This window comes from Apiotrichum porosum, assembly GCF_003942205.1.
Source record: "Apiotrichum porosum strain DSM 27194 chromosome Unknown scaffold_12, whole genome shotgun sequence".
In the NCBI taxonomy this organism is placed as follows: Eukaryota; Fungi; Basidiomycota; class Tremellomycetes; order Trichosporonales; family Trichosporonaceae; genus Apiotrichum; species Apiotrichum porosum.
Window position 1 is genome coordinate 274,253 of NW_021167119.1, and position 12,271 is coordinate 286,523.

At 59.4% G+C, this 12,271-nt stretch overlaps 4 protein-coding genes across 4 annotated transcripts; 2 read left to right on the forward strand and 2 right to left on the reverse strand.

The window, feature by feature from the left end:
- Nucleotides 1-592: 592 nt before the first annotated feature.
- EHS24_002140 (uncharacterized protein) lies at nt 593-3,861 on the reverse strand (the record flags this gene model as incomplete). The annotated part of the gene is made up of 12 exons (XM_028617884.1): nt 593-1,174; nt 1,215-1,411; nt 1,453-1,492; nt 1,533-1,654; nt 1,694-2,173; nt 2,223-2,471; nt 2,512-2,681; nt 2,737-2,848; nt 2,915-3,136; nt 3,178-3,390; nt 3,442-3,660; nt 3,717-3,861. The coding sequence occupies 12 exons, from the start codon at nt 3,859-3,861 to the stop codon at nt 593-595; spliced, it is 2,751 nt and encodes a 916-aa protein (XP_028473562.1).
- Nucleotides 3,862-4,469: 608 nt separating this feature from the next.
- GLY1_1 (Threonine aldolase) lies at nt 4,470-5,937 on the forward strand (the record flags this gene model as incomplete). The annotated part of the gene is made up of 2 exons (XM_028617885.1): nt 4,470-4,809; nt 4,850-5,937. 2 exons carry the CDS (start codon nt 4,470-4,472, stop codon nt 5,935-5,937), a joined length of 1,428 nt encoding a protein of 475 aa, XP_028473563.1.
- A 262-nt stretch (nt 5,938-6,199) lies between these two features.
- On the forward strand, nt 6,200-7,025 carry EHS24_002142 (uncharacterized protein; the record flags this gene model as incomplete). Its single annotated transcript, XM_028617886.1, has 3 exons — nt 6,200-6,604; nt 6,650-6,712; nt 6,765-7,025. 3 exons carry the CDS (start codon nt 6,200-6,202, stop codon nt 7,023-7,025), a joined length of 729 nt encoding a protein of 242 aa, XP_028473564.1.
- A 4,268-nt stretch (nt 7,026-11,293) lies between these two features.
- On the reverse strand, nt 11,294-12,223 carry LYS7 (copper chaperone of lysine biosynthesis protein; the record flags this gene model as incomplete). Its single annotated transcript, XM_028617887.1, has 4 exons — nt 11,294-11,662; nt 11,711-12,009; nt 12,052-12,133; nt 12,179-12,223. The coding sequence occupies 4 exons, from the start codon at nt 12,221-12,223 to the stop codon at nt 11,294-11,296; spliced, it is 795 nt and encodes a 264-aa protein (XP_028473565.1).
- Nucleotides 12,224-12,271: the final 48 nt, after the last annotated feature.

Genomic DNA, 12,271 nt, shown 5'->3' on the forward strand with positions numbered 1-12,271 from the left:
CGGAAGTGGTGTAAATGGGTTAGTTGGAGATGTGGAACGAGCACAAGGGGTGAGAGAGAGAGAACAAGAGACAATGGATATGAGGGGATCCCGTTAAGTGGAAGCGTGGTGGTGGCTGCGAGGGGGTCCGGCACGAGACGTGCCGAAGCACGGCGGAGCCATGTTGTTCCCGTGACTGGCTGGGTATAGTCTTGTCCTTGTGTTGCGAACCCGAATGCCTTTCGCCAGGAGACGCGGTAGGCGTCGGCTAGAGGACGGCGCGGTCGTGAACGGCGGGCTTCGACGGCACAGCTGCACTGCCGGTGAGCCGCCGGGCGTGGGAGATCGATAACGAGTGGGGATGCGGAGAAGGCCGGTCGGCAACTTAAATACCGAAATCCAAAACCACCCCTGTGCTCAGAAACTGCATTGCCGGTCTGGACGCCAGCCATGGCACTCTCTCGTAAGGAGGAGAAGCGAGATGGGACAAGGTGCAAGGGCCTGGGAGTTGCCAGTTGGATGTCTGTGGTTAGTCAAGCAAAGGGGCATAGATGTCTCTCATCTGCAGACGCTGGCAACAACACAACGCTCCAGAGGTGACATGCATGTGTCTCTACAAAGTGGCCATCTTGTCAGTCAACTCCTGGGTTCGCCGGGGAGGCAAGGGAGGCGGTACCACACCGCTACTCCGACTAGCCACACGACTCAAGTTTCGCGAGCTCGCGACCGACTCGTAGTCTGACGACTCGGGGGACGCATTCGCGCTGTTGGCCGCACTGTTGGCCGCGCTGTTTGCCTTGCGAGGCCGCGGCGGGGGCAGGAGGTGGTCCTGCCACGATCGATTGACCAGTGCCGCCCGCTCCTCAGGATCCAAGTCGGCGTACATCTCCGCAGCCTCCATCTCGCGCCGGCGGGCACGCTCTGCTTTACGGCGCCCCTTGACCCTCTCCTCGACCATTGCGTGTCGAAACTTGCCGACGAACTGAGAACACTCGGCATCCGTGAGCGATGCAGCGGCAGCAATGCTGGATCGCTCCCGCGCAACCCGGACAGGGCCGCCTTGTGCCCTCCATGCCTGCGCGCTCCGCCACGCGCCGACAGTGGGGTGTACGAGGGCACCGAACGCTCCGCTGAGGGGTCGCACGAGAAGGTTGAGCGAACTGGTGCCCACGCCCGCTACCAGTCCAACGGCGCCCTGCCGTTAGCCATGTCGTGTGTGTGGTGGTCCAACTCACACTTCGCTTGTATCCGTCCATCGGCTCCGTGACCACCCCGCTCATGGCGTCCATGTAGCCGTACATGAGCGACTTGCCTCCCTCGGCGAGTCCAGTGGCAATGCCGTCGACACGGCGTCGTGGGCGAACTCGTGTGCCGAGCATTCCCGGCACGTTCTCAAAGCCATCCGCCATGGATCCCACCACTTCGCCGCCGCCTGGATGTCAGTGAATGCGGCCAGTGCGTGCAGTAGCGTACCCTTGGCAATGCCCCAAGTGAGCTTGGTCAATCCCTTTTGCTACACCATTAGCTCCGCGTCCATACGAAGTCGAACCCACAGGTTGCTTTGTGAACAACTGGGCCGTTCCCGTCACCGTGGTCGTCAGCATGCCCAGCAGCGCCTGGCTGCCGGCAGTGATGGGGTCGGTATACGTCCTGCTAGTATCGTATTCTCGCGTACCTACTGTCAGTTCCGGTATCCCAAGCAGTAAGAACTCACGGAGGGGCACGAGGTGGCGCCACTTGATCACGCCGCGGCGGACCAGCACTCCCGCCGCAAAGCTTGACAGACGCAGGTAGTGCTTTTTGGACCACCACTGGGCCGCGCGATACGGTTCCAGGTCGCAGCGCATGTTGTTCAGTGGGAGATGTGCGTGGAAGCTGTCGACCCCCGCCTTGGTGCCGTCCTCGGCGCGGATCGACTGGCCAATAACGCCAGCCGCCTGGCGCGCAGCGTCGGACAAGGCAAACTCCAGTGCGGCAGTGAGCTTGTCGGCAGTCAAGTGCTTGTACGGGATGGGCTGGGGCCCAGCACCGGCGAGCGCCACGGCTGTGCCCCAGAACTTTTGGTCGCCAAAGAAGGGGATGATGATGGTGGGCAGGCCGGCGCGGAGGCCCGCCGACGTCGTGCCGGCGCCGCCGTGGTGACACACGGCAGACACGCGGCCGTCGGCGAACAGCCAGTCGTGTGGGATATCCCCTGCACGCGGTCAGCTCAATGGTTGCCATGTCCCACAACTGTACCGTACCTTTGATGAGGAACACGCTTTCGGGAAGGTCCAGGCCGCCGAGATCCGACCAACCGGCGCTCACGATCGCGCGGATCCCGGCCTTGTCGACCGCCTCGAGGACGAGGTTGGTCAACTCGTCGGGATTCTTGACCACAATGGACCCAAAGCCAATGTACACTGGGGGCGTCCCCGCTTTCAGGAACGCGCTCAGCGCAGCGTCCGGGGTATAGGTCACCGTCGTGGGCATCGAGTAAAAGCCCACAATGTCTGATGCGTCAGCGCACCCAACGAGACATATGCCACTCACCAATGTGCTCTTTCCACTCGTCAGGCTTGGGCAGGAGCGATGCACTCCAGGCATACGTGAATGGGATCCGCAGGCGTTCGGTTGCCATGGGCCCTGTGAGCATGGAAAGCGGGCCGAGACCCAGTTGCTCGCGGAAACCATTCAGGATGTCGCCGAGGCCCTGCCACATCCTGCCACACCAGTCAACAACGTGCGCTCTCTTGAACGCACTGATAGCAGACTTACAGAGTGTCGGCAAGCGCATAGCTCAGATAGTTTGTCAAGCCCGGTTCGGCATTGGAGCTCTGGACGTTGACGAGCGGGTGGGCAAACTTGTTGGTCGGCGACCACGGCATGGCTTACAAGTCAGGGCTGATGGGTCTTTGGGAGGCGGTGATGGTTCTTGCGGGGCGGTGCCACTCACTAAAGGACATGATCAGAGGGATACCCAGCGACTCGGCAACGTGAATGTTGGCAAACGCCGGTGGGTTTGATATGATGGCGTCGGCTGCGAACGGTGCCTCGGTCTCGGGGTCGTTTTCAAAGCAAGAGCGGTAAAAGCCCTGCAGCATGTCACCGGTCATTCGGCGCTTGGACGAGACATCGCCGTTGGTGAGCGAGGCAAAGCCAGGCATCAGGCCCGGGTCTGCTCGGTCAGCACACGACTGTGGATGGCGGTGCACCCACTCTTGACCATGTACGCCATGAGCTCCTTAGGGTCGCCGCCGACGTCGAAGAACTCGAGCCGTCCAGCGAGGTTGCCAAACTGCTCGCTCTTCCCCAGGAGCTTGTTCCCGCCCAGAACCAGGTCCTTGAAGCTCGGATGTGTCGCGATGCGCACACGATGGCCGTTCGTCTCAATGAGACGCAGTGCGAGCGCGAGATACGGCTGCACGTCACCTGAAAAGGTCAGTGACAGTCCAGTTCTCCCTACGACAACACCCCACCCACCTCGGGAGCCCACGACAAAGATGACAATGTTCAGGGGAGGGCAGTCTGTTCCGCCATTGATGTCGACCGCAACCTCTGGGATCCGGCGAGGCGGGACCAGCAGCTGGGGCAGCTCGGGAAGCTCCTTCTTGACGTCTAGCCACACGCTGACTGTTCCGTCGGCGACAACGGCCGCACGCGAAGCGGCACCTGGGCCCGAGACCTCTAGGTCGGCAAAGTCTGGCAACGGTGAGCGTTTTGAACAGCAAAAGCAGGGGTGACAGCGGTCCACTCACCGACATCGCCGAGGTCTTCGTGCGAGCCCACCAGGGGCGGCATGGGATCCGTTGGCTCCAACGGACCAACGGATTCGACTTCGACATAGGGAGGGGGCGCGGGAGGCAGTTGAGCGTCCACCACTGCTGGATTGCTGGCCTGCATGGTGTCTGTGCAGTGAGGAGGTAGTGAGAAAGATGAGTGGAGCTGTCTATTCGGGTTGCCAGGAGGGTTTTGTACGTTATGCGAGGTTGAGCCGCGTTTGTTCTTGCTCTGTCCGATCCGCGGCATGTCCGAGCGACCCGACCACCAGAGGCTTTGCTGTGCAACGTCATATTTGGAAACGGTGCGTTTTTGTTGAACCGAAAGAATAAATTGCGGCCCCGTGCTCCCGTCGGCAACCTCGGGGGAGACGATAACGGACACGTCGGAAACACCGCCGTGGAGTCCGGGTTTGCCGACCACCGCAATGGCCATATGCTTTGATAAAACCTGCCAAGCATTCGACCTGTGTCAGGATTCCAGTTTTACCCTTTTACCTGTATGCATACGCGCAAGAGGGACGACGGTGAAGGAGGCGAGCAGCAGGCGACGAACTGTTACTACCACCAAGCTACATTCCCACGGTGGGACCAGGCTCCCTCGGGTTAAGCGACAGCCGGAATCTCCCACAACCGTGTGCGTCATTGTCTGCTCTGGCATGGCGTCCGACGGCTCCCGGTCTTGACCACTTGGCCTGGACGTCACTCGGTTGCTATCTATCTGTCCACACCATGCTGTCGCCATGGACCTCGACACAGGCACTACGCGGGCTGGGACGACATGTCGGTGTCGGGGCACACAAGGTCAACTCTGTTGTCAGCTCCCTGTACCTCGCCGACCGCGACGTGGGCACTTCACGTCGCACCACCTTGACGAGCTCGCGACACCCGCCGCACGTCTCGCGCTTGAGCGTCCGTGCATTCCACACCGCAGCTCCATCCTTGGCCATTGCCGACGACATTGCGCGTGCCGTCACCGGAGCTGCGGCTGCCAACGCCCCCGATGTCCTCGAAGCGATCGGGGGATTGGCCAACGCTGACCGCCTAAAGCGTGTTGCGCGCGACTTTAGAAGTGTGTAGATACGGACGTTCGAAGCATGCTGACCCACCAGCCGATACCATCACCATTCCGACCGATGCTCAGATCCTTTACGCTCTGCGAGCATCCCGCGGCGACGATGTGTACCGAGAGGACCCGACGACCAACGCGCTCGAAGAACGCGTCGCCCGCTTGTCAGGAAAGGAGGCCGCCCTCTTCTGCTCGTCGACGACCATGTCCAACCAGCTGGCCATCCGCTCCACGCTCACGCAGCCGCCCCACAGCATCATCTGCGACCACCGCGCCCACACTTACATGTGGGAGGCTGGCGGTGCGGCCCTCTTCTCGCAAGCGACGAGCCACGCGCTCACGCCATCCAACGGGCTGCACCTGACGGCCGACGACATTGAACGTAACCTCTGTCTCGGCAACGACATTCACTTTGCCCCCAACCGCATGATATCGCTCGAGAACACAATGTCCGGCGTAGTGTTCCCCCAGGAAGAGATTCTCAAGATCCACAGCTTGGCCAAGAAGCACGACCTGGCGCTCCACCTGGACGGTGCGCGCGCGTGGAATGTCGCTGCCAGGGAGCTCGAGCGACGGGGACTGGACGCAAGCAAAGATACGGACATTCAAGCTGTCCTGTCCGAGCTGCTCGAGCCCTTTGACACTGTGGGGCTCTGCCTGTCCAAGGGTCTCGGCGCACCCATCGGCTCCATCCTCGTGGGCAGCAAGAGCCTGATCGACCGTGCGCGCTGGTTCCGCAAGATGTTCGGCGGCGGATGGCGGCAGAGCGGGCTGCTGGCCGCCCAGGCTGACTGGGCCATTACCCACCACATGCCGCGTCTGGCGGGGACACACAAGCTCGCTGCGCGCCTCGCAGAGGGCCTGGAGGATGCCGGGTGCGAGATTTTGGCGCCAGTCCACACCAACATGGTCTACTTTGACCCGTCGCCGTTGGGCCTGTCGACAGACACGGTCATGGCTGCACTTGCGGCTCTCCCAGACCCCATTGTCCTGCAGGACAACCGCTGTGTTATTCACCACCAGACGTCGCCAAAGGCTGTCGAGGACCTGGTGGCCGAGGTCCACCGGCTGGGCCACGAAGCGCCCCAGTCTGAGCGCGGCAAGGCCAAGAAGGCAAAACTCGGGTACTAGGACACATAAAGGTCGTAGGAGTTGGTCGTATAAGCAGTATGATGCAAACTATGGTTGTACAACTCTTGTGACGTACGGCTGCGTTGGAAGGACACGGCTTGGGGGGCGCGCTGGCTGAACAAGAAACGCCACCGGAGGCACTGTAGCTCCGTGCGGGGCCACGATTGCCAGTGAGTGTCACATCTTTGATCGCTTTTGTCAACAAATACATCGTTGTCCACCGCCGTCTCACTCATCCACACACACACTCGGCTCACCGACCATGGCGGCAAAGTACACGGCCGTTCCTACCGACGACCTCTCCAGCGCAGAGGCCGGCGGTGCGATGCCCTCCAGCAGCGATTTCACCAACGGGTTCGGCGAAGACCTGAGGCTGGACGAAGGCGGGGTTGACAAGGAGGAGACGCTCCTCCGCGGGGTCTACCTCCTCGTCACGCTTCGCGTCGCCGCGTCTGCCGTCGCGCTCTACCTCATCGCGCCGCTCCAGCTCAGCCACTGGTACATCCCCGCAGCTGTCCTCGCGTATGCTGCGGCCGTCTACGTCCTCTACAAGCACCGGGACGACGGGCTCGTCAAGGTCGTCCCGCTCTATGCGGTGTATACCGCCTGCGAGAGCGGTGTCCTTGCCATTGTGGTCTGCTCTACTGCCGCATCGTTCATACATGTGGTGAGTTGGCGCAAGATGAAGGGTGTCCGACAACTAACATGACAGGTGGAATCCTCGTTGGTGGTCATGACCGGCGCGTTCCTCGGCCTCGTCATTTCGACGTACAAGGTATGGTGTACATGTGTGCCCGCACCGACTCCCCACGCTGACGTCTCTCCAGTGCTTTATGGACGGCTTCATCTGGCGCGTCATTTGCACCTCGAGCGGCGCCGCCGTCGCGTTTGTCGTGGCGACGTTTACCGCCCCGCTCGGGGGCGCCGTCGCCCTCCTGGTCGTCCTCCTCGTGGCCCTCATCACCGTCGCCGTGGTGCTCACCGACGCACCCACGCTCATTAAGCATCTCGAAGCCAACGAGGTCGTCCTGGGATCGCTTATTCTCGGCAGCACTACCATGTGCCTTGGCATGCTCGGCAGGAAGTAGAGTAGATGCGCTGTTTTCTCTTCTGTACATTGATTGGTTTTGGTTTGATCTCGATGGTCCCCCCGTCGCTTCGTCGACTTCATCGCACTGCAATTGACCGGACCGACTAATGAGCGGTGACTCACGATCCTTATGCTCTGCCTGGAACTAAGGCGCCAGGGCGGCCTCCGGCACTGACTCTCGACTGACACTCCAGACATTCGTGCAACTCGACTGGCGGCACATGCGTCTTCACAGGCTGCTAGCTGCTAACCTAATGCTATGCCGTATGAGCCAAAAGCAGACCTATGAGCATATGGAATGGGTACGGGCCGGTTTGCGTCAGCTAGGCCTTGGCGCCTTGCGCCTTGCTCATAGAGCTAAAGGCGGATATGGTGCACATTGAGACATGGTCGGTCTGTGCGAACAGGTGGTGCTGAGACCGAGGACAACACTGCTCATGTTCTGAGGATACACAGTCGATACCGACGTTTGCATGGGGGCACAAACTCTACCATTCACTTACGGATTTAACCGTGACTGTTGGTGTCTCCTCGGAAGGCCGGTCTCTTGACGTTGACTACCTCCGAAGGGGGTTTCCACACCGAAAGCATATCGACGTGGCTGCAGGGTGTGGTGTGCACGTCACCACTGCAAGTTCAGTTAGTCTGGTGACGGAGGCGAGCTGAGCGAGGATTTGTACTCGGCCAGGATTTGTACTTTTGACCTTGATTTGTACTCACCACAACGAGGGAGGCGGCCAGCGCCGGCCCACCTTGGCGTCCTCACGACGGCGGCCATTTGATCCGGTGCAATTTCCAAGAGATAAGAGAGAGACAAGAGTGGAGCTGCGGCGAAGGTACTGTACTGACGTGCTGTAAAGTACCCCACACCGTGTCTGTGGTCTCACCGAAGATGGCTTGTGGAATGAATACAGAACGAGATCTGTGTCCCATCCGCCATTGAGGCGTCGTGTTTTAACGCATTTTCAGTCGTCTGTGGCTTGAGTTGATGTGACCTCCCCACGCCGCACCCCACCGCCGTCCACTGCGCCTGGGATTCATGTCCTGCCTGATGTCTGACATCAGGAGGCATCACATCACGCAAAGCATCACCCAACGTCAAATGTGGGGCAAGTGAAACTCCATCGCGACTGCGGAAAATGCGAGTGGCACTGGCGCCACTCACCACAGCGCCGACCGCCGGCTATCCCACCGCAAGCACAGCAGTGCGGCTGTACGAGTCACCAGCCTCATTGCTTGCATGCATGCCCGATACACAATCAAAAAAAGTACATTCCCTAGCGGTGACTGCCGCTCCTTTTATTATACTGTCCAGCCAGTGTCATTACGCGCTTGCCTCGTGTCGTTATACAGAATCGTCCTTTGCCTTCTTATTGTCTGTCATTCTCTCGCCGCCGAGTCGTTATTGATGCTCGTCATTGCTCGGTTGCGGTCGTCGTTCTCGTTGCGGATGATAATGGCGTGTCCTCAGCTTGTTATAGCATCGGTCAGCCTCGCCGGCTGCCGCAGAAGCCGCAGAGGTAGCGCACGCCTCCTGCCGACCAAGTTTTAATGACGACGCACTCGTCTGCAACCTGTCAGCTCGGTTCCTCACGCCGCCAGCGCAGCGTGCGGAAACTCACGACCGCGGTTTTCACCGTTGTTGGAGCCTGGGCACCTCCAGTCCATGATGCGAGTATGATGGAGATTGACACGAGGGGAAGGGCGTGGAAGAGTAAAGTGGTTGTAGTGCTGCAGAACAGTTGTAGAGGAGGAGAGGTTGGGGATCTTGGCGACTCCTGTCCCACCGGCTGCCCCTTTAACCAAGTAACAACGACACCCACTTGTCAATCGCAGCACGCACTGGCTGTGCCTGGTGAGATTCTATACCAGACAGCGTCAGCGTGTGTGTGTGCACTTCCCAGCCTCTCCCTGGCGTTGCATTGACACAGGACAAGGTGGGCCACATACCTCTCTCCACGGCGCCGGGTTTAATTTGCTGTACTGTGCGTGGGAAGCTATGCCCCGACAGACAGCAGTCTCTGTGTGTGGGGTGACAGAGGGGGCAGCGTCATAACAGAGAAGCGTGGCTGGGTTGCAAGGGCCGGCGCGCATGTCCGACAAAGACAGAGGTCGTACTGTACAGATCTCGTTCTCTTTCTCCCCACGCGACCAAAGCCATGGCCGAGGAATGGCGAAGGGGAGCGGAGATCTGACCTTGGCGGGTTATTTTCTTCTGCCCACCCAGTGAGATCTCGTAGCTGAGCGCTGCGATGGAATGCTGGAAGCAAAGTTTGTTCGCAGTTGCGTGCCATCGGCCTCCAACAGGTGCCGCGGCACTGGCGTTCAGGCCCATTCACGTCGTGTGTGGGTGTGTGTCTCCTCCCCCGGGTCGAGCGGCCCGGCGAGCAGCAGTCCATCCTGGGAGACAGCAGTTTCAGTGCCCTCCCTGACATCCTGTGGGGTTGCATTGGACGTGGCCAATGGTGGAGGAATGGTAGACGTCTTGGAGAGTTCGTGGACCTTTTACCCCTGTTGGTCGACCAAGGAAGTCGCGCCACCACCACCACCACTACCCCACATCCAGATCCCGTCCTCGTACTGGTCGCCGCAACCTGTCCAACTCGAGTCACATACCCGCCAAGGATAGTTTGGATACTGAACATCCAGATTCCCTACTCCACAGCACACATTCTGGTACGGCGACAGCGGGGCCGGCGGTTCACTCAGCACGACAACGTTCGGAGCAAAACGCCACACCGCATGCGTGCTGACCGTCGGGTGGCGTCGCCACGACGCGTTCTATACCACAGAGTTTTTATTGTTCTCGACCCGAGATCTGGTCTGTGGACACGGCCATGACCTCACTCACTCTTTTTGCACCGCACCAGCACTGGATCGCATGGGCACGTCCTCCGCAAACGTCATAATTACATATTCGCCACCATCTGATCTTGGCAGTGGGCAAGCCGCAGCAGCATACCCCCGACAAAGCCCCGACAAACCACAGGTGCTGCAGGAACGAAAAATGACTGGTCTGGCCTTTACATTAATTATTAGCCCCCTGGTGCACGTTCTCCGACGCTAGCGGACGGGGCTGTCGTTTGATATCTATGCCGTCTGCTTCCCGCCATTGGGCATGCACCACCAGATCTGGCACCCAGTATATTCTTTGTCTTCTTCATTCTCATGAAAGCGCGGGTGCGAGCGTACACCATCAACCCACTCCACTCTTTGTTTTTGGCCATTCCTGACAGCGGGGAATCTGACATTTTGCCCGGGAATCACAGGAGATCTGGCCCTCTCTCGGCGAGTCTCGTAAATGGTAACGTAGCAGAGGTAGTTGCACTTTTGGAGTGTGTGTCCACTTACACCAGGCATTAACCGATCGATCACCTTGGCATACGCAGAACCTATTGTCCACAGAAGACGCAGCGTCCCCAGCTCGTGTCGATAAAGCACGCCTCTGCGCTGAATCAGTCTCCTATTTCTTAAAAGGCGCCAAGCTCACTTCCTCGATTGTACCCGTTGTCATTGCCTGAACACCTTGCCATAACGTATGAAGAATTGCAAAAGTGTTAAGAGGGAGTGTTCAACGCTGAACGAATGGGACAAGCACCTCCGACAAGGCCCCAACCCCCCAGGTATGAGTGGCACACTGGTGCATCAGTGCGAACCATCAGAAGCACCCAGTGTGGGAAGACCAGGTGGAGCAGAGAGGTTCAGCCCCGCAGCGCAGAACACGTGTGGTGAGAAGAAAATAAAAGCTGGATCAGTTCCGTGGCTCCTGTGTGTACTTGTTTCGCGACATGACGGTTCCTCGTGCGCCACATCTCTGCGGATCAGTTCGCATTCCGGGCCAGCTGAACGCCAGTGTGCGTCTGTTTGTAACTCTCCGCTGTGCGTGTCCACCCGGTTCACAGGAGAGAGCTTATCATGGTGGGGACATGTATGTACGGCCCGTTGCTTGCCCGTGAAAACACAAACTGTCTTGCCGCACAGAACGCCGCGGTACTGTTCCTTGGATCTACACCACGCCCATTGTCCAGAGTCAAGCCATTGGGAAATACGAGGAACCAAGGAACCAGGGAGCGCGTCATTGATCGAGTGGTCGACATACGATACAACCGGGGTGTATGCTTGAGACTGGTACAGCGTTCGCCATCGCTACCCCTCATTCCATGTCCAGCAGCGCCATCCCCCTATGGCGTGTGACGTCGAGGTCGCAGGTGTTGCTAGCCATAGTATAGGCGGTGGCATGTTGCTCTCAACATACAGTGCAAGGTACTACGCAATGTTGTGTGACGGCGACCCAATGAACGCCTTGACAAAGTCGTCCCACCGAATGGTCTCGAGCACCACGGGCCCAGCAGGTCGTGTGGCCTCGCCACGCCAAATGACTGCCCACCCATAATCACCGCCATCGATGCTGCCCACAGCCCACGTCCACCCTTCTTGTCGAATATCTTTGCCGTCGACTTTGACGCCTGCCACGGCTCCGTCGCCCATGTCGACCTCTATGCGGTCGAGTCCAAACGAGATACCGTCCCCCGTGGCCTTTGTGAACCCTTCCTTGATCGTCCACAGTGTAGTCAGGAGCTTGGCTTTTACTTTTCCAGAGGTTCCAGCGACAGCGAGGCGTTCCGGCAGTGTAAGCTTTGGCGGCGTCAGCACATAGGCCGTTTGCTGTATGTAGGCGCTCACCTGGTACGAGATGGAATCGTACAGCTCGTCCGGGTCTGTCGGGAGGTCCATGACGTCAACGCCGACATCGACCTCGGGGCCGGATCCATCTCCATCTCCCTCGACGACTGCAAGGAGGACATATGCGCCCTCGTGCGAGGTGTTAAAGTCGAGTGCACGCGCGAGCACCGGCGACGACAGGTACGGCTTGCCTCGTGACTTGTGTTTGAACTGCGGGTGAGTGGGTGGTGGGACGAGTCCCGATTCGCGCAGGTACCATGTCGGCAGGAGGCGGCCGGCCAGTGATCCTAAAAGGTCGACTGGTTAGGACAGTTACGAGACGGGGGTTGGAGGTGACTCACGGATGGCGTCGGCCTCGTGGCGAAACTTGCGGACGCGGGCGTGTGCCGTCTCGGGGATGTGGTGGAGGAGCCTGTCAAAGGTCTGTAGAGGTGAAGTCAGGGCCGCTGGGGTACTAGAACAACTCACGTCTTCCGGTACTGTGGGAGGTACCTTGAGTGCGAAGAGGCGCATGGGTGCGAGGAGAGTGGACGAGTGGATGACAGCAACATCGCGCGACTC